Source organism: Struthio camelus, chromosome 3 (genome assembly GCF_040807025.1).
Source record: "Struthio camelus isolate bStrCam1 chromosome 3, bStrCam1.hap1, whole genome shotgun sequence".
NCBI lineage: Eukaryota > Metazoa > Chordata > Aves > Struthioniformes > Struthionidae > Struthio > Struthio camelus.
In genome coordinates, this window is record NC_090944.1 from 7,049,142 (window position 1) to 7,071,048 (window position 21,907).

The following is a 21,907-nucleotide window of genomic DNA, read 5'->3' on the forward strand; positions in this document are numbered from 1 at the left end:
ACACTCAGCTCCAGTGAGCAGCCCGAAAACAAGCCTAGCACCCCCAACACAACACCCAGATCCCCAAAAACAAGGCCCAGCACCTCCAACACAATGCCCAGCTCCCCTCTGCACCCCCAAAACAAGGCTAGCACCCTGCATGACAAGCCCAGCACCTCGAAAACAAGCCCATGATCCCCTAAGCACTCCCACAAGCCCAACACAACAAACACACGGCCCAGATCTCCTCTGCACCCCCAACACAAGGCCCAGCACTCCCAAGACAAGGCCCAGACCCCTCAGTACCCCTACGACAAGCCCAGCATCTCCACCACAATGCCCAGATCCCGTCAGCACGTCCACGACAAGCCCAGCGCACCCAACACAAGCCCCAGATCCCCTCCGCACTCGCACAACACGCCCAGCACCCCAAACACAAGGCCTAGATCCCCTCAGCACCCTGCATCACAAGCCCAGCACGCCAAAAACAAGCCCCAGTTCCCCTCAGCACTCCCACACGCCCCACACAACAAACACACGGCCCAGATCCCCTCCGCACCCCCAAAACAAGGCCCTGATCCCATCTGCACTCCCAAAACAAGGCCCAGCACTCCCACAACAAGCCCAGCACCCCCAGTGCAAGACCTAGCTCTCCTCAGCACCCCCACCACAAGCCCAGCACCCCCAACACAACGCCCAGATCTCCTCTACACCACGGAAAAAAAGGCCCAGCACCTCGAAAACATGGCCAGATCCCCTCAGCACCCCCACTAGAAGCCCCGCACCTCCAAAACAATGCCCCAGATCACCTCAGCAGCCCCACCACAACGCCCAGATCCCCTCTGCACCCCCAACGCAATGCCCAGATCCCCTCAGCACCACTATGACAAGTCCAGCACCCCCAACACAAGGCCCAGATCCCCTAAGCACCCCCACAACAAAGCCCAGCACCCCAAACACAACGCCCAGATCCCCTCAGCACCCCCACCACAAGCCCAGCACCCCCAACACAACGCCCAGATCCCGTTCAGTACCCTCATGACAAGACTAGCACCCCCAACACAACACCCAGCTCCACTGAGCAGCCCGAAAACAAGCCTAGCACCCCCAACACAACACCCAGATCCCCCGACACAAGGCCCAGCAGCTCCAACACAACGCCCAGCTCCCCTCTGCACCCCCACAAAAATCCCAGCCCCCGCAACACAAGCCCAACACCTCCAAAACAAGCCCAGATCCCCTCAACACTCCCACAAGCTCAACACAACAAACACACAGCCCAGATCCCCTCTGCACACCCATAACAGGCCCAACACCTCCAATACAAGCCCCAGATCCCCTCCGCACTCGCACAACACGCCCAGCACCCCTAACACAAGGCCCCGATCCCGTTCAGTACCCTCATGAAAGACCAGCACCCCCAACACAACACTCAGCTCCAGTGAGCAGCCCGAAAACAAGCCTAGCACCCCCAACACAACACCCAGATCCCCCAAAACTAGGCCCAGCACCTCCAACACAATGCCCAGCTTCCCTCTGCACCCCCAAAACAAGGCTAGCACCCTGCATGACCTAGCTCTCCTCAGCACCCCCACCACAAGCCCAGCACCCCCAACACAATGCCCAGATCCCCTCAGCAACCCCACCACAAGGCCCTGATCCCCTCTGCACTCCCAAAACACATCCAGCACCTCAAAAACAAGCCCCTAATCCCCTCAGTACCCCCAATACAAGGCCCCGATCTCCTCAGCACCCCCAACACAATGCCCAGATTTCCTCTGCACCACGGAAAAAAGGCCCAGCACCTCGAAAACATGGCCAGATCCCCTCAGCACCCCCACTACAAGCCCCGCACCTCCAAAACAATGCCCCGATCACCTCAGCACCCCCACAACAAGCCCTGCACCCCCAACGCAATGCGCAGATCCCCTCAGCACCCCTACCACAAGTCCAGCACCCCCAACACAATGCCCCGATCCCCTCAGCAACCCCAAAACAGGGCCCAGATCCCCTCAGCAAACCCATTACAAGACCAGCTCCCCCGACACAAGGCCCACATCCCCTCAGCACCCCCAAAACTAGGCCCAGCACCTCCAACACAATGCCCAGCTCCCCTCTGCACCCCCACAAAAATCCCAGCCCCCGCAACACAAGCCCAACACCTCCAAAACAAGCCCAGATCCTCTCAACACTCCCACAAGCTCAACACAACAAACACACAGCCCAGATCCCCTCTGCACACCCATAACAGGCCCAACACCTCCAATACAAGCCCCAGATCCCCTCCGCACTCGCACAACACGCCCAGCACTCCCAACACAAAGCCCCGATCCCGTTCAGTACCCTCATGACAAGACCAGCACCCCCAACACAACACTCAGCTCCAGTGAGCAGCCCGAAAACAAGCCTAGCACCCCCAACACAACACCCAGATCCCCAAAAACAAGGCCCAGCACCTCCAACACAATGCCCAGCTCCCCTCTGCACCCCCAAAACAAGGCTAGCACCCTGCATGACAAGCCCAGCACCTCGAAAACAAGCCCATGATCCCCTAAGCACTCCCACAAGCCCAACACAACAAACACACGGCCCAGATCTCCTCTGCACCCCCAACAAAAAGGCCCAGCACTCCCAAGACAAAGCCCAGATCCCCTCAGCAACCCCAAAACAAGGCCCACATCCCCTCAGCAAACCCCTTACAAGACCAGCTCCCCCGACACAAGGCCCACATCCCCTCAGCACCCCCAAAACAAGGCCCAGCACTCCCAAGACAAGGCCCAGACCCCTCAGTACCCCTATGACAAGCCCAACACCTCCGACACCATGCCCTGATCCCCTCAGCACCCCCACAACAAGCCCCAGATCCCCTCAGCACTCCCACAAGCTCAACACAACAAACACAACGCCCAGATCCCCTGAGCACCCCCGACACACAGCCCAGATCCCCTAGGCACTCCCACACGCCCAACACAAGAAAAACACGGTCTAAATCACCTCAGCACCCCCACCACAAGCCCTGCACCCCCAACGCAATGCGCAGATCCCCTCAGCACCCCTACCACAAGTCCAGCACCCCCAACACAATGCCCCGATCCCGTCAGCAACCCCAAAACAGGGCCCAGATCCCCTCAGCAAACCCATTACAAGACCAGCTCCCCCGACACAAGGCCCACATCCCCTCAGCACCCCCAAAACAAGGCCCAGCAGCTCCAACACAATGCCCAGCTCCCCTCTGCACCCCCACAAAAATCCCAGCCCCCGCAACACAAGCCCAACACCTCCAAAACAAGCCCAGATCCCCTCAACACTCCCACAAGCTCAACACAACAAACACACAGCCCAGATCCCCTCTGCACACCCATAACAGGCCCAACACCTCCAATACAAGCCCCAGATCCCCTCCGCACTCGCACAACACGCCCAGCACTCCCAACACAAAGCCCCGATCCCGTTCAGTACCCTCATGACAAGACCAGCACCCCCAACACAACACTCAGCTCCAGTGAGCAGCCCGAAAACAAGCCTAGCACCCCCAACACAACACCCAGATCCCCAAAAACAAGGCCCAGCACCTCCAACACAATGCCCAGCTCCCCTCTGCACCCCCAAAACAAGGCTAGCACCCTGCATGACAAGCCCAGCACCTCGAAAACAAGCCCATGATCCCCTAAGCACTCCCACAAGCCCAACACAACAAACACACGGCCCAGATCTCCTCTGCACCCCCAACACAAGGCCCAGCACTCCCAAGACAAGGCCCAGACCCCTCAGTACCCCTACGACAAGCCCAGCATCTCCACCACAATGCCCAGATCCCGTCAGCACGTCCACGACAAGCCCAGCGCACCCAACACAAGCCCCAGATCCCCTCCGCACTCGCACAACACGCCCAGCACCCCAAACACAAGGCCTAGATCCCCTCAGCACCCTGCATCACAAGCCCAGCACGCCAAAAACAAGCCCCAGATCCCCTCAGCACTCCCACACGCCCCACACAACAAACACACGGCCCAGATCCCCTCCGCACCCCCAAAACAAGGCCCTGATCCCATCTGCACTCCCAAAACAAGGCCCAGCACTCCCACAACAAGCCCAGCACCCCCAGTGCAAGACCTAGCTCTCCTCAGCACCCCCACCACAAGCCCAGCACCCCCAACACAACGCCCAGATCTCCTCTACACCACGGAAAAAAAGGCCCAGCACCTCGAAAACATGGCCAGATCCCCTCAGCACCCCCACTAGAAGCCCCGCACCTCCAAAACAATGCCCCAGATCACCTCAGCAGCCCCACCACAACGCCCAGATCCCCTCTGCACCCCCAACGCAATGCCCAGATCCCCTCAGCACCACTATGACAAGTCCAGCACCCCCAACACAAGGCCCAGATCCCCTAAGCACCCCCACAACAAAGCCCAGCACCCCAAACACAACGCCCAGATCCCCTCAGCACCCCCACCACAAGCCCAGCACCCCCAACACAACGCCCAGATCCCGTTCAGTACCCTCATGACAAGACTAGCACCCCCAACACAACACCCAGCTCCACTGAGCAGCCCGAAAACAAGCCTAGCACCCCCAACACAACACCCAGATCCCCCAAAACAAGGCCCAGCACCTCCAACACAACGCCCAGCACACCTCTGCACCCCCCAAAAAAGGCCAGCTCCCCCACCACAATCCCAACACCCCCAAAACAAGCCCATGATCCCCTAAGCACTCCCACAAGCTCAACTCAACAAACACATGGCCCAGACCCCCTCAGCACCCCCAACACAAGGCCCAGCACTCCCAAGACAAGGCCCAGACCCCTCAGTACCCCTATGACAGGCCCAACACCTCCAACACCATGCCCAGATCCCCTCAGCACCCACAGAACAAAGCCCAGCACCTCGAAAACAAAGCCCAGATCTCCTCAGCACCCGCACGACAAGCCCAGCACTCCCAACACAAGGCCCAGCAACCCCAACACAAAGCCCAGACCCCTCAGCATCCCCACCAGAAGCCCGGCATCTCCAATACAAGCTCCAGATCCCCTCAGCACTCCCACAAGCCCAACACAACAAACACACCACCCAGATCCCCTCCGCACACCCCAAAACAAGGCCCTGATCCCCTCTGCATTCCCAAAACAAGCCCCAGCACCCCTAAAACAACACCTAGCTTTCCTCAGCACCCCCACGACACGCCCAGCTCTCCCCAACACAAGGCCCAGATCCCCTCAGCACCCTGCATGACAGGACCAGCACCCCCAACACAACGCCCAGATCCCCTCAGCACCCCCACAACAAGACCCAGATCCCCTAGGCACTCCCACACGCCCAACACAACAAAAACATGGCCTGAATCACCTCAGCATCCCCACCACAAGCCCAGCACTCCAAAAACAACGCCCAGCACCCCCAACACAACGCCCCGATCCCCTCAGCAACCCCAAAACAAGGCCCACATCCCCTCAGCAAACCCATTACAAGACCAGCTCCCCCGACACAAGGCCCACATCCCATCAGCAGCCCGACCACAAGCCCAGCACCCGTAACACAACACCCAGATCCCCTCTGCACACCCACCACTAGCCCAGCACTCCCACAACAAGCCCAGCACCCCCAGTGCAAGACCTAGCTCTCCTCAGCACCCCCACCACAATGCCCAGATCCCCTCAGCACCCCCACCACAAGGCCCTGATCCCCTCTGCACTCCCAAAACACATCCAGCACCTTGAAAACAAGCCCCTGATCCCCTCAGTACCCCCAATACAAGGCCCCGATCTCCTGAGCACCCCCACCACAACGCCCAGATCCCCTCTGCACCCCGACCACAAGCCCAGCACCCCCACCACAATGCCCAGATCTCCTCTGCACCACGGAAAAAAGGCCCAGCACCTCGAAAACATGGCCAGATCCCCTCAGCACCCCCACCACAAGCCCAGCACTCCCACCACAACGCCCAGATCCCCTCAGCACCCCCACCACAAGCCCAGCACTCCAAACAGAAGGCCCAGATCCCCTCAGCAACCCCACCACAAGCCCAGCATCTCCAATACAAGCTCGAGATCCCCTCAGCACTCCCACAAGCCCAAAACAACAAACACAGAGCCCAGATCTACTCAGCACCCCCAAAAGAGTGCCCTGATCCCCTCTGCACTCCCAAAACAAGGCCCAGCACCCCTAAAACAGCACCTAGCTTTCCTCAGCACACCCACGACAAGCTCAGCACCCCCAACACAATGTCCCGATCCCCTCAGCACCCCCACAACAAGCCCCAGATCCTCTCCGCACTCCCACAAGCTCAACACAACAAAAACACAGCCCAGATCCCCTCAGCACCCCCAACACAAGGCCCAGCACTCCCAAGACAAGGACCAGATCCCCTCAGTACCCCTATGACAAGCCCAACACCTCTAACACAATGCCCAGCTCCCCTCTGCACCCCACAAAAAGCCCAGCACCCCCAACACAAGCCCATGATCCCCTCAGCACTCCCACAAGCTCAACACAACAAACACACAGCCCAAATCCACTCAGCACCCCCAACAGAAGGGCCAGATCCCCTCTGCACTCCCAAAACAAGGCCCAGCACCCCCAACACAAGGCCCCGATCCCCTCAGCAGCCCCATAACAAACCGAACACCTCCAATACAATCCCCAGATCCCCTCCGCACTCGCACAACACGCCCAGCACCCCCAACACAAGCCCAGATCCCCTCAGCACCAGTATGACAAGTCCAGCACCCCCACCACAAGGCCCAGATCCCCTCAGCACCCCTAACGCAATGGCCAGATCCCCTCTGTAACCCCACCACAAGCGCAGCATCTCCAAAACAAGTACCTGATAAACCTCTGCACCACCAAAAAAAGGCCCAGCACCTTGAAAACAAGCCCCACATCCCTTCAGCACCTCCACTACAAGCCCAGCACGCCCAACACAATGCCCAGACCCCCTCAGCACCCCGACCACAAGCCCAGCATCTCGAAAACAAGCCCCAGATCTCCTCTGCACCACGGAAAAAAGGCCCAGCACCCCTAAAACCAGCCCCAGATCCCCTCAGCACCACTATGACAAGCCCAGCACCCCCAACACAAGGCCCAGATCCCCTCTGCACCCCCAAAACAAAGCCCAGCACCTCGAAAATAAAGCCCAGACCCCCTAAGCACAGCCACAACAAGCCCAGCACCCCCAACACTATGCCGAGATCCCGTTCAGTACCCTCATGATAAGACCAGCACCCCCAACACAACACCCAGATCCCCCGACACAAGGCCCAGCACCTCCAACACAACGCCCAGCTCCCCTCTGCACCCCCAAAACAAGGCCAGCACCTGCAACACAAGCCCAGCACCTCGAAAACAAGCCCAGATACCCTCAGCACCCCCAACACAAGGCTCAGCACCCCCAACGCAACAGCCCAGATCTCCTCTGCACCCCCAACACAAGGCCCAGCACTCCCAACACAAGGCCCAACAACCCCAACACAAAGCTCAGACCCCTCAGCACCCCCACCAGAAGCCCAGCATCTCCAATACAAGCTCGAGATGCCCTCAGCACTCCCACAAGCCCAACACAACAAACACACCGCCCAGATCTACTTACTACCCCCAAAAGAGGGCCCTGATCCCCTCTGCACTCCCAAAACAAGGCCCAGCACCCCTAAAACAACACCTAGCTTTCCTCAGCACCCCGACCACAAGCCCTGCTCTCCCCAACACAAGGCCCTGATCCCCTCAGCACCCTGCATGACAAGCCCAGCAGTCCCAACACAATGTCCAGATCCCCTCAGCAGACCCACAAGCCCAGCGCCCCCAACACAAGGCCCAGATCCCCCAAAACAAGCCCAGCAGCCCCATAAGAAAGGTCCAGATCCCCTCTGCACCCCCACGACAAGCCTAGCACTCGCAACAAAAGGCTCAGCACCTCCTGCACAACGCCCAGATCCCCTAAGCACCACCATGACAACCCCAGCACCCGCAACACAAGGCTCAGCTCCACTGAGCAGCCCGAAAACAAACCTAGCACCCCCAACACAACAAGCAGATCCACTCAGCACTCCCAACACAAAGTTCAGTGACCCTCAGCACCCCCACAACAAGCCCAGAACCCCCAACACAAGGCCCAGATCCCCTGAGCAAACCTATGACAAGACCAGCTCCCCCAAAGGGCACGGAGGAGCTGCCCTCCCTCACTCTCTGTGTGGCTCTTGTTGCCGCAGCCTCCTTGCTTCCCCCCGGCAGACGGGGAGCTTTGGGCAGAGAGGAGGGAGGCAGGGTTAAGGGGAGGCCTTGGCTGCAGAGGTCTGCCCCTGTGGCAGGTGCTGGAATGGGGAGGGCACTAGTGTGTGCCTGTGGCCTGTGCAGATGCCCCAGGAGCAGGGGGAGGTACAGGCCGGGGCAGAGCAGGATGCAGCCCAGAGGCAGAGAGGTGGGCATGGCCAGCTCTGTTTTGGTGAAAACGCACCTGTTCTTGTCATGGTGCAGTGATGAGCTGCAGAGCACAGCAAACAGAGGCAGCAAACAGACGCAGCAGTTTGCGCAGCAGCGTCTGGGCTCTGCCTGGGCCTTTTGTGGGCCTTGTTGGAAGTTGGGGAGGCTTTCTGGGGACCCCCGAGGAACTAGACAGTGCTTGCTGCTAGCAGGAAGGGAGAGCTAGGCAAGGACTACTGCAGGGGGCCTTGACTTAACTTCTCCTGGGAAGTCCTAGCTAGGTGGGGCTGCTGCTAACGAGCTCTCTGGGCTGGCCTGGTCAGAGGGAGTTGGGGCTTTTGTTTCAGGTGGCTCCTGATTGGGTGGGTCAAGCACCCTTGTGAGTCACTGCTGGGCAGAGGCCTATATAAGAGCCAGGCCTAGAGCCCCAGCTCCCAGAGTGGGGCTGGCAGAGGCAGCAGTTTGGGCAGCAGGCAAAGAAGGTGCCTCTCCCTTTTCTGCAGTGGTGTGTCCTTCCTTGGGGCATGGTCATGACATGCTGCAGAGCACATTCCCCAGTGGCTGTTGGAGGTGCTGCCTCAGCTGTGTGTGAGGCTTCAACCCAGACAGACCCTCAGACAGCAGATGCAGCTCTGCAGGTGTCAGGCTGCAGGCAGTGCCTGGGGCCTTTCTGTGAGGCCTGGGCTGACAGTCAGCTCTCCTGTGCAAGGTGTGCTGTGGTTGACCCTTTGTATTGCCAGATAAAGGAGCTGGGGGAGGAAGTGAGCAGGAAGTTAGCAGTCCCTCTTCTAACCTCAACCATTCTGTGATTCTGTGAAACCTCCTGTTGTCCCCTGTGTCACAGAGAACACCACTAAAAGTACAGGATACAATGAGTTCTTTCAGAAGAAAGAACGTCTTCTCCCAGAGCTGGGAAAGGAGTTTTTTCAGCCATGAAGCTTGGCAAGACGCGTCCACCAAAGGATGATCATTGGAAGCAAGGTAGGTGCTGGGAGGAGGTTGTTCCCTGATCCAGTACTGCTGTTCCAGGAAAGCCCCTGCTCCCATCCACTTAACGGATGAGACCCCCCCCCGGCTGCGCCCTGTAAGTGGCACACATCAACGCTGTTGGTAACTCAGGGATTAGACAGGGAGCATTTGGTGGACAGGGTGAAGGCTGGAGAGAGGGTCTGCATGGGGGAATCTGGGAAGCAGGGATAGATGGAGAGCGCCTTACACTGAAGGCTTTGCCAGATCTCACCCGCTTTGTGAGATCATGGTGAAACCTGGAAGTCAGGTGGGCAGTTTCTGGCTTATTTTAAGGATTACTTGCAAGTGTAAGAGCAAAAAGCGTGATTTAGCCCTTTCACTGCTTCTCTGTGATGCATGGAGACCCGCATGAATAGCGTTGCAGCAGCACAGTGAGAGGTAGGGCTCTGTTGCCTCAAGGTTGTCTGTTCCAAGGTCTCGATACCTGCTACAGTGCTGAAATGGGACACCTTTCTGGAAAGGCAGAAGGTGGTTAGCGATCGGAAATTTGTTGTTGTTTCCATTCGGCTCAAACTATGATGTTTCAGTGACAAAGAAATTGGGGAATGCCTTTTTGTGGAGGAAGACCAAATGTTGCTTTAGATATTCTTCATGGGCAAATCTTTGTTGTTGTTCAGCCAGCTTTTAAGAGAAGAAAGGAGGGATTTGGCCTGAGACACTATAGAGGTAGAGGCCTTGGCAGACTGTAGAGGCATAATACTGAAACCTTGGTGATCTTCCTGCTCTCCCCAGTGAAAGGGTGTTCTTCTTGTGGTGAAGACTTCACCTAAGGTGATGAGTAAAGCAGCTGGGATGCAAAGGCATGAAAAGGCTGTACTTCCAGATTGTGGAGTACATTCACATGTAGATTTACCAGTGGTGGGGGAACAGTTGCAACAACTGTTCATGTGGTCGTTGCCTCACAGCTGTGTGTATCCTTCCTCCCCCTTTGCCCTCCACAGGGCGTAGTCCTCCCAGCATCCCTCCTGAGTGGTGGTCTGCTGCTTTCTGCCATCCCAGGCAGATTGCCAGTTCTGCTCGGGTCAAACAAACCCACTGAATCACTGCAAGCAGAGCTGGGAAGGTGCTGGTCTGTCCCTCCACCCACACGTGGCAGGATGGAATCTGCTTAGGTCCCTCAGTGGAAATGAGGACACTCTTTTCACACACAACTTGCTGTAGTGCCTCTCTCCACCTAGGAAAGCTTTTCCTAACATCCAGCCTAGATCCCCCTCACTTCAGCTGAAGCCCAAGGTTATTTCTGTATTATCTCACAGAACCGGGCCAGACTATGGTGAAGCAACTGATCCAAGTCTTGGATTAGCCACGAGGTAGGAAACCTGTTTCCCAAAAGCGATGTCTGTGCTCTATGCGTGGTTTTGGTAGTATTTCCCCCTGTGCCAACGAAACAAACCAGTGACCCTAAAGCAGCTCCCCACCTCCCTTCATCCTCAGCAGTGCATCACCTTATGGCAGTTAGAGCTGCAGCACATGTTCACATGCTCTTTTACCTCGTGAAGTCTGCATTGCTCATTTGTCGGATTTCAGTTTTCCAAAGCTTATTGCCTTCATGAAACTGTGCTGGCACACAGCACAGGTGGAATAATGTGTCACGCTACGCAAACCTCTTTTAAAATCCATTTTAAACCAGGCTGTCTGTGACCTGACCAGGTGACCACTGTTCTTTGTATTACCAGGAGAGGTTGATAGGATGTGTTGGTTACCTTTCTCGGAGTCTTTAATTATCCACCGAGTGGAAACAACAAGAGACGTTCTTTTGTCTGTGTGCCTTTATGCAGAGGAACCTGCTGTTTTGGAAGCAGAAGACCTGGGCCGAAAAGCCATGAGACTAGGAGGTGGACTGGACCCAGACACAGTCTCCTTGGCTTCCGTCACGGCTGTAACCACCAGTGTCTCCAACAAGAGGTGAAGGCCAGATGTGAGCTTGTGCAAGCCAGGAGGTGATGGCAAACTCTCAGACGTGCCTGCTCCCCAGAGCCATGTGTCCCCTGAGCTGAGCTATGCTGGAAATCACGTTGCCCCATGCAACCGTTTTCAGAAACGCTTGAACAAAGAATGTTCAGTGGCATTTCACAGCCCCTGGAGTTTATATTCCTCTCATGCCAAGAGAGCTGGCACTGCGAGGAGTAACGCTGGGAAATGCTCTGTCACAGTCTGCAGTGAGTTCCTCTGTTGTTTGACGGAGGTCTTTTTTCCTGCCCTTTGGAAGGTCCAAGCCTGATATCAAAATGGAGCCGAGTGCTGGGAGGCCGATGGATTATCAGGTAGGTGACAACGCTGTGCCCCCAACTTCAGCTCGGGGGGTTCAGAGCCCAGGGAGAGACCATTTCACAGGGAGTGTTTAAGGGGAGGAAGAGGCGAGTTGAGAACTTTTCTTTCACGCTTTCTTGGACCACAACTATCAGCAGAGTAGTTACTTGAGGAGCTGAATCTCTTAGTTGAAGCCTTTGTCCCCGATGGCCTGTGGGACAGCTCTGGGACCAGGAGGAAGGACTGACAGTCACTTGAGCAGGCCTAGGCTTGCTGGAGTCCCACCGAGGCTGTGCCTCCTCCCCACGCAGCAGGTTATGGACCTTGGCATGGCGTTGTTGGGAGTGAGTCCAGCGCAGGTTTCAATGTACTGCGCTCACAAAAGCAACTGACAATTTGTTTGTTAAGTCTGAAGGCTGGCTCACGTGTGAATGACTGTTTCAGGTATTGTTCCTGTGGGAGGATGACTTTCAAAAAGCTGCTGTTTAAATGCTAGAGTGATAAGCTATATCTCAAGTAGTTAACTGGATTTGCTGTCCATTGTGACAAGCCCAGAAAGCCCAGCTTAATCAGGGTTTGAAGCAGGCAATCTCCAACACAGTTCTCTTAATTTCCAAAGGCTTTCAGTACCTGTTTTAGCATTCCCAATTGACGAGGCCTGGCTGGCAGTACTCGTTGGATTTCCTCTGGTAGGTTGGTGCTTGGTTGCTGTTATCTTGTTCCTCTTCTCGTTTTCACCGAGTCATGCTGATTCGGCAGCCGTTTACTTTTCTGTCCTTGCGTGTTAGCGCAGTAGCACGTTCCTAGGGATGTCTGGGAACAATGCAAATAATGATTTGTTGTTAAAGGTTTATTGTAGACCATATACGGCGTCCACTTCTAAATCCCACGAGAGACCAGTTGACATCAGAAGATGCAGTAGAGCAGTATGTGGAAGAGGTTTAATTATACGCATAAAACACCTAAAACAAGTTGCGAGGACAACGAGGACTGAGTGTCCCTGGTTCGGGAATAGTATAATCAGAATGTAAGGAGGAGGAAGGTGCAAGACGAATTATGTGCAAGACAGAGCAAGAGGTTCAGTTAATTGGCCAGTGCAAACAGGAGTATCACAAGGCTGGTTTTCATTGGGAATGGTGAGGGAACAGAGCGGTGACCTTAGCTGCTTACCTCCTCAGAAGGAGTCTGAGAGTATTCGCACCTACCTTGCTGCCCTTGAAATGAGGAAGGGACTTGAGCTGGGTTTGTTAAGCTGGTGCAGCTTTGGGTGAGGGGTAGGAGGTTGCATTTGCAGCTCAGCTCCTCTGCAGTAAGTCAGTTTGTGCAGCAATCAATGCCAGGCAGTCTTGTCCTCTTCTTTAGAGAGCTCAGCTGTCTTTTATCAGCTTCCTTTTATGAGCGGTTTACCCCTTGTATTTTTTAGCAGAAGCAAGTTAAGCCAGTTAGGGCATCAGTAGCAGAGTGTCTGCTCCCGCAGCTTAGCTAAATCCGTTCAACTTTGTGCCTTACGTGCTCTTGGAGCAGAAGAGCCATCTGAACGGACAGGGCTGCTCTGATGCTCCTACCTGCCATGCCATGCCTCAGCTCTCTCAGGCTTGTAGGAGCAGCCCTGTCCCTTTTGTGTGATGAAGAGAGACTACCCAGCTGCCACCCCGGCACTGAAAGCACCTTGGAGAGGAGAGCCAGGTGGAGACACGGTTTAGGGCAGCCGAGGTGGAGGTCCATGAATCTCTCTCCCCAGGTCAGCATCACAGTCATTGAGGCACGGCAGCTGGTTGGGCTCAACATGGACCCCGTGGCCTGTGTGGAGGTTGGAGATGAAAAGAAATGCACGTCCATGAAGGACTTGACTAATTGCCCTTACTACAATGAGGTGAGCTGGATTTTTCCTGAGGTGCTGCTCCAGGCTCGTTGCTCCTCAAGGCCTAGACTGCAGTTTGACAGCAAATGACATTTATTTGACTTTGTTTTTTTTTTCTTTTTCTTCTGTTAGTAAGTAAGATGGAGTAAGATGAAATCGCAAACCATGCAGAAGGAGGGATGAAACCTTGGCCCTCTGGTATTTTACAAAATGGTGACAAAGAACCAAAGCAAGACAAAACCCCTTACTTGATCAGTTTCAAATTAAATGATCCTGTGCCCACTTTCTCAGTTTTTCCAAGAAGTTAATGCTTTATTTTAGTTTCTGAGATCACTGATGCTGTCAGTTGTTGGGCTGACGTGGGTCCCTCTGCAGCTGTGACGTGAACTGCAGGCTGTTCCTCTGCCCAGACACGTCTCTGTTGGTGGGATATGGACCATAATATTGTCCTTCAATTCAGAAGGAGCCCATGCCTGCTTCCCTGCTTTCACGCATGCTCCTTCTCTTTCAGTGCTTTGTCTTTGATTTCCATGTTCCCCCAGATGTCGTGTTCGATAAGATCATCAAGCTGTCCGTAAGTGAGCATGGTTGTGTTGCCCTTTTCAGTGGGCTTTGGTGGAAACCAACCCATTTTACTTACTTGTTGGGATGGATTTAGACCCTTGATGCGAGACCTGTGGCAGGAGCGGAGGTGCTCAGTCCCTCTCTCTGAGCCCTCATGTCCTACGAGCCTCACCTCCTTTGCAGACCCCCCCCAATCCCTCTGTCAGTGTCCTTATTGCTGCAGCCACACACCCCTCCACTCGTGTTCCCTCTGTTGCTCTGTGGCTGACCTCTGGTATTGCCTAGCTAGGCAAAACTAAGCCTGTCTCAGGATGTCTCTTTAGGCTTGGGGAGAAGCAAGAGCTTCCTGAGGCTGCCAGTGGATTCCCTGAAGCATGAGGGTGGGTACAGCTCTTGAGGAAATTCAGAGTTGTAAATAATGAGAGCAAAACAGAGGCTCCAGCTCTCCCCAGAGCCGCAAAGGAAGACTAGGAAGGAGATTCATAGATTCACAGATCAAAGCAGGCTGGCTAGGAGCATCCACATCTATCCCATGCATAGTCTGGCTGTGTAATTTCTCCCAGGAAGGGAATTAAAGCATAGATTTCAAGCATCTTTGAGACACTTCCTTGAGCAGAATGTCTCAGTGTTTGGTGCCATAGTAGCTGGAACACTGCATCTTGTTTCAAAGATGGTTTTTTTTTTACTTTTTTCCTATTGAATCCAAGTGTACACTTGCTTGCAAGACTGCTAAACAAGAGCTGCCAACCACACTGTGCTTCACACAGCACAGTGAGTGATTATATCTCCTGCCCAAACTAAGCAAGATGCATCAAATCCTTTAATGTTTGACACTGAACCGTTCTAGAAACAGCCCTACCCCTCCCAGCATGGCTGGGCAGAAAAAAAGCTCTGACTTGTTGTTCTCCCTCGCTTTTCAGGTGATCCACTCAAAAAATCTCTTGCGCAGTGGGACTTTGGTAGGCTCCTTCAAGGTGGATGTTGGAACTGTTTACACCCAGCCTGGTATGTCACCACAATTTGCAAGGGGTCATATAGATGCCTACCTTCACCATCAAACAAATGTCTTGGCAAGGTAGCCAGGCAGTCACTAGTTTCCTTTGGCAACACTTAGTCAACTTAATTTTAGTATCCCGGGTGCAAGCATGTCATCTAGGCTCCTTCTGCAGTCAGAAAAGAGCCCTCAGCCTCTCCAGAAGATGGTATATCCCATTCTAGGATAAGGCATAATGCACGCAGGTAGAATTGTCCTCAGATGTGCCATTCTCTCTCCACTGACCTCCTAAGAAGCTTAGATTAGCTTGCTTAGGCAAGATGTTGACCTTTCCGAGAGCTGAAGGTCTAGCCCTGTGTGGCTGGCCTTTAGACCAAGACAGGAAGATGCCCAGTGTGCAAAGAAAGAGAGGTTAATTAGAGCTTCTGTGAGAATGTCATGTTGCTCACTGATGCTACAGCCTGCCTTGACTTAGCACAGAGGGGCCCAATGAGTGCTACTAAAATCCACTGTGCTATCGTGGGCTTTGTTTAGAGGACCTCTGTTTCAGGGAAGCCTGTTTTATAGAACCATAAAAGAAATGTGGAAGCTTTCAGCATCCTGCACTCGCTGTGCGCAGCGAAAGCAGGCATGGTTGGGATTAGTATAAAGGAGGTCCAGAAGGGTCCCTGGAGAGGTCATTCAGTCCATACCCTTGCTCTTGGGAAGGATCAGCCCTACTCCGTGACAGGCTCCCCGCTGAGCTTCTGCCTGAAAAGTCACTGAATCAGTGAATCGTCTTGAACGTGTCTGGCAGACTGATGAAGCAAACCCATCTGCAGGAGAGGAGACTAAGAAATGCCTGCTCTGTACAGAAGAGCATGGCTCCTTGGAGGGCCCAGGGCTTGCAGCATGCCAGCGTAAGGAAGACCTGAAACTTCCCTTTAGAGAAGAGACATCCAGAATCACTGGGATTTTATCTTAGCTTATGCATCAGGCCTTTTTGTAGCACTCTGCCCCTCTGAAGAGTCCTGAGAGCTAAGTTTCCATTTCAGGGGTGCTCAGCAAACGATGCTGGAAGGGATCTGAAGAGAGCGTCTCTTCTGATCTACTCCACAGAAGGATGAGATCTTTCTCGCCCATCTAAGAGGCACCAGGCCTTAAAAATGTCCAGTGATGGAAACTCCACACCTCTGCAAGCAGTTTATCCCATTGCTTCTCTGTCTCCAACATTGGGCAGATCCTCCCAATGGATTTTCAGGGGGTTCTGTCTGGAATTCCTCACACCTGGAGAGGTCTCTTTATGCATGCATGCAGGCTTCTGCAGTCAAGTGGACAGACATGCCCAGTGCTCGCAGTAATTCCTGTAATTGTGATAAATGTCTGTCTTGTTCCATGGCTTTCAGAGCACCAGTTCTATCGCAAACGGGCCATCCTTTCTGACCCTGAGGGTCGGTCTCACTGCTGGACTTAAAGGTTATCTGGAGGGTGCCGTTGCTGTGGTAGGGAAAGGGGACAACATCAAGACACCACACAAAGCCAATGAGACAGATGAGGATGATATTGAGGGGTAAGGATTCGTGGAGCCAGTTTCCTGTATCCTTCCTTGGGAATGAGCTATGAGCTTTTCGTGTCACTTTATTTTGGATTATTCAGTAAGGACAGCACCCCTTCCCAATTAGGCTGACAGCCCCTCTAGTAGTCGTGCACTGCAATCAGAAGTGCCAACTAGATTGTTTCTCGGAAAGAGGAGAGTTGCTAGATTACTGATGCAAATCCTGGTCACATCACTACAGACCAGTCCTTTATATCAGTTCAGACCCTCTGCTGCTGGTTGTTCACTTGTGCATACCAGCACCAGCCTGATGTGAACCAACATGATGTCCGTACTTTTTAGCTGTTGCTCCAGTTGGCCGTTGAATGGGAGCCACAGAAGTGAGGTTGAAGGGAAGATGGGAAATGATGGCTGAGGTCTCCCTACCCGCTGTAAGGACAGAGAGGGCACCAAGGGGCTTAAAGCAGCATGTGAACTCTTTTGGACTATTGTTCCATGCTGTAGTCATGCTCTTATCCCACTTTATTGTGGACAAAGTTCCTTTAGAACTGTTGTTCACGGCGTCCTCTGTAGCTCTCGGGGAAGAGAGAAGAGGCAAGACCTGCCACGAGAAGCCATTTCATGGAGCTCAAGTTTCCTTCCAGTATAACCACCCCAGTTCTCCTTATACCCTGGCAGGGTATGAGGGCCTTTTCCAAAGGTAAAGGCCCTTCTAACATCCCATTCATCTGGGCTGCTGCAGATGTCTAAACTAGGTAGAGATTAGTCTTCCCCTCGGCTCCACTGCTGATAATGACTATATCCCTTTAGAAAGATGCAGGTTGTCTCTGAGGCACCTCAATGTGTTGCCATAAGGTTTCCCTTATGAAACCGCCCTTCCCCGTCCTGAATCGGGAGGGTGGGCAGGAACAGGACTATGATAAAATATAGGGCTGCAGAAATGGCTACCTTTCCACCTCCTCACAGCCTGTGCTCCACAAGTGGGGCAGCTTCTCCCTCTTCTGCAAGTCTCTCCTGACAAACCTGCCAGGCCCAGGAGCTGTTTTGAGTCCTGTTTTCTGATGCTGCAGGAACCTCCTCCTTCCAGATGGGGTCCCTCCGGAGCGGCAATGGGCTCGTTTCTACCTAAAGATCTATTGAGCTGAGGGGCTGCCCCGTATGAACACCAGCCTCATGGCCAATGTGAAGAAGGCTCTCATTGGGGAGAGCAAGGACTTGGTGGACCCCGATGTGGAGGTGTTCTTTGCAGGGCAGAAGGTGGGTGAGCTGCTTGCTATACCGTTGTGACATGATAACGTGAGCAGGGCTAGCCATTGTGCAGGTTTGGGACTACGTGGCCAAGGATGATCTCAGCTGTCCTGGCATGTAGATGTTGAACTGTGTGACAAAGCTGCTTGTTTGTCCTGTGCCACGTTCCCTTCTCTTGCCCAGACTACGAGGGGGTTGCAGCAGTCTGCAGTCTCCAGCAGTCTCTATTTGGGAGAAGAAAGTCCCGAGCAGAACACATGTTGCTATCATGGTCATTAGCAGGGGAGGAGTTGAGGTCTGAAAGAAGGTGGGTGGCTTGTGGGCTCAGACCCTTGTGAAACATGTGCTTTCTCCTCCCACTTGGCAGGGGAAGACATCTGTGCGGAAGAGCAGCTACGAGCCCCTCTGGAATGAGCAAATAGTCTTCACAGGAATGTTCCCCCCATTGTGCAAGAGGATAAAGATCCAGGTCCGAGACTCTGACAAAGTCCATGATGTGGCCATTGGGACCCATTTCATTGATTGGCGGGAGGTCTCTAACGAAGGAGACAAAGGTAAAGCTAATATGAGGGGAGGACTGAGACACCCTCTTCATGGTAGAGAGAGAGGCTTCCCTTTGGCAGAGAGTTAGCAAAATAGCCCAGGCTCCTTCCCCAGCCCTGGAGACAGCTGCTCCTTGGTGGCCAGTAGGAGAGACCTTTATTCCCTGCAGTGGTTTTCTGAGATCACTGGGCACCCATTCCCTGAAAACCAAGTCCCATAACATGCCTCCAGTCAGAAACTTGAAAGAAAAGACACCCAAGAACAACTGGCCCTTCCAGAAAATTCATGGCCGTGAATGGATGAATATGTGACAGGCTCTCATGTTCACACAGACACACATGCACACACGAATGCACACACATGCACAAATGCACTAGTGCACATGTGGACAGGACCAATGTAAAAGCAGAGAGGGCTCTACGAAGGTGGCTAATGAGGGTTTCTCCTCTCTGTTGCCTCATGCTGGGTGGCTTGCCCAACGGAGTAGTTGTGTGTGTCTTTGGCGTGGTGAGCTGCACAATCCCCCTCACTGCTGTCACCACAAAATCATCTCCATGTATTGTTGCAAGTGTGTATTTTCCATGTGCACGCGCACACACACACACATACGCATGCTCAATCCTGTAGTACAATACCCAGAGCAGGGAAGTGATGCCATTCCATGAGCCAGCTTGAGCCCTGAGACAAAGCCATGCCCTCCTTCTTGCACATCCCCTTCACTACGTGTGTGTCTGGTCTCCTGCAGGCTTCCTGCCCACCTTTGGCCGTGCCTGGGTGAACATGTATGGCTCCACTCGGAACTACACCCTGATGGATGAGCACCAAGATCTGAATGAGGGTCTGGGTGAAGGCGTCTCTTTCCGGGCCAGGCTTTTGATAAGCCTTGCTGTGGAGATCTTGGAGATGAGTTGCTGATGTGAGTCTTCCCTGACCCTTTGGTTGCCAGTGACAAGTGCTGGGTGTTAGTGATAGTTTGCTCAGTCCCCTTGGTAGTTATGTCTGGTCTCATAGACTGAGGATTTTATTTGGTGTTGCACTAAAAGCACTGGATCCCCCAGCATGACAACAAATCTTGCAAAGATTTTTCAGGTTTTATGGTCATTCAAAAGGAACATGCAGTGAGCCTAGACACCGAGTTCAGCCAGACACCTATCTCTTAGAAGGCTTGAGCAGAGGGAGAGAAAACCCTCATAGTCTCCATGAAAACCTAGACAGTGGCACGTCCCCTTCATAGAGCCCGTGTAGGTGTTCAAGGTGCTGAATGTGGCCTTCTGGGACCCCCTGCCCTGTGGCTTGTTCTCCTAAGGGTCCATCCAGCTGACCTTAACCTTGTATCCTACTTGCCTGTTTTTTTTCCTGCAGAACTGTCCTGGGAAAATGGAGGAGTTCTTCCTCTTTGGAGCCTTCCTGGAAGCTACCGTGATGGACAGGAAGATTGGTGACAAACCCATCAACTCTGAGGTCACAATAGGTTGGTGGTTTTCTGAGGAGGTTGGTTTTGAAACATGCCCGGCAGAGACTGCAGGAGCCAAGGCCAAAAGCAGGCTGTTTACCCCCTCTTTCCATGCTAACATTTGACAGAGCATCCGAGGCTCTCAGTTTAGGAAGAAGGTGATGGCTACTTCATTGGCACAAGCCATGCGTGTCCCCAGATGAGCTCTTTGCTGCGTGATCTCCTGTCAGCAGTGGATCTGCTCCATCTCTCAGTTGAGAGCACCTGGCTTTGCGTTTCCAGAGGTTAACCACCAAAGGAAGGATGTATGTTTCTAGTGGCTTGGAAGGGGGCATGAGTAGAGGACAGATTTCTGTTGTTAGTTTGTAATCCCTGGTCAGGGTTTCAGAAAGCTGAACTCCACTGTCCCCCATGGTTCCTGCAGAGGAAGTTGCTCCCCAGCCTGAATTAAAGGCAGGTGACTGAGCCCGTTTAACCCCAGTGTGAGTTATAGCCCTGTGACTTCTTTCCTGAGGTAACAATCTGGTTCCCGTAGATGGCATGGCCAAGCCTACCTTGCGGAGGAAGAAAGATGGAGGGGATGGGGACGAAGCAGAGTCTGAGCTGCTGCAGAACTCAAGTGAGGAAGACGGTGATGAGGATGGAGAGCTGGTCTCCCTTTGCTCATCTCAACCCATGAAACCCCTGGTCACAGACAGGTAAGTGTGCCCTCCTGGCCACCAGAGGGCGGCCTTGCTGAACATGGCAAGGGGAAAGTGAGGGAAGGGACATTGCAGTGTTGTAGTGAGGTAGGAGAGGTCTGTCTCCTGCCAGCAGCTGGGAAACAGAGAGGCAGTGTGCTCCCTTGCCTTGCAGGAGAGGGAATTAGCATCTGGTTTCTGAACGGTCTGTAGGCTGATGGGAGCAGCAGACCTAAAAGCTCGTGGGGAGAGATGTGACTTAGTTCCTTGCCCGAAGGTGTTGGCCTGTGTGCCAGGTATCTGAGCCTAGGACCCTTTGATGCCACAGCAAATGTGTGAATGCACAAACGCACTTCTGCCCATCAGGGAGGAAAGAGGGAGGGAGGTGCCTGGGCTTTGTGTCTTTGATTTCTCTAGCTGCCTGACATGTGAAAGCATCCTGGAGACCGTTTAGAGATTGGCAAAAAGTCTACCTTGAAATAAGGTATAGATTTCAGTAATTAAGGTAATTTGTGCTGGGGCAAGGTGCATTTGGAATCGCTTGGGATCTGAAAAGCTAGCCGAGGTCACAAACACAGAGAGGAGAGGATGCAGAAACTACTGGAGGAAGTTCATGAGGATGGGTTAGCAGGAGTTTGGGGTAAAAGTCTTAATCCTTTCAGTGTCTAGATTTGTAGCTTCTCTCTCTCTTTTGGTCAGTCTGTCTATTCCCATTCCCTCTAACTATTGGCATGCCTCGTTCTCGTGTGTCAGTGTCAGAGAATCAGGATATGGGGAAAGTAGATCCTATTCCTGGGACTGCCAAAACTGGTGAGTTTCACTGGGCAGATGAGTTCTGTTCTCTCTGCTTCAGGTTCTCCCTCTGTAGAATTGAGGCAATTCTTTGCGATGTGCAGGTAGAAATTACCCTAACAGACAGGTGATCCAGACAGCTGCAAATGTGAGTCTACTCGATGCTTTCGACCTGTGACGTGCCACTAGTGGGGCGTCCGGGATTCTTTTGTATTCTGGGGTTAGTTGCACTGAACTGGAGAGATGGTTCTTTGTCAGATGTAAGAATGTATTAGATCTAAGCGGTTCTGCACGTATGACGGACACTGGACAACACTAAACCATGACCAGCAGACAATCTACAAGTATAACAAGGCTAAGAAGTATAGTAAGGAATCCAAAACCCCCACGTATCAGAGCTCTATGGTTAAGCCACGGAAGCCCAGTACAATGACTGCTCTCGGATGCACGGTATAATGACCGCTCTCGCCCTTTCCTTGTCCTTATGGGCCAGCCCTGCGGTATAGTTTTCCCCGGCTTGTTCTCACCACGCTCGAGCTGCGCCAAGAGGATTCAGGTTCTCTCTG

The 21,907-nt window shown here is 53.6% G+C and overlaps 1 protein-coding gene across 1 annotated transcript in view; it reads left to right on the forward strand.

Annotated features, from left to right (window-relative positions):
- LOC138066522 (otoferlin-like) overlaps positions 1 to 21,907 on the forward strand; it is an 80,038-nt gene that overhangs the window by 9,923 nt on the left and 48,208 nt on the right. The window contains 13 exon segments of the mRNA XM_068936388.1: positions 9,279 to 9,374; positions 11,201 to 11,327; positions 11,632 to 11,686; positions 13,414 to 13,545; positions 14,045 to 14,107; positions 15,018 to 15,102; positions 16,477 to 16,520; positions 16,522 to 16,640; positions 17,696 to 17,882; positions 18,241 to 18,427; positions 19,162 to 19,370; positions 19,779 to 19,887; positions 20,384 to 20,567. Coding sequence (XP_068792489.1) covers positions 9,279 to 9,374; positions 11,201 to 11,327; positions 11,632 to 11,686; positions 13,414 to 13,545; positions 14,045 to 14,107; positions 15,018 to 15,102; positions 16,477 to 16,520; positions 16,522 to 16,640; positions 17,696 to 17,882; positions 18,241 to 18,427; positions 19,162 to 19,370; positions 19,779 to 19,887; positions 20,384 to 20,567 — 1,597 coding nt within the window.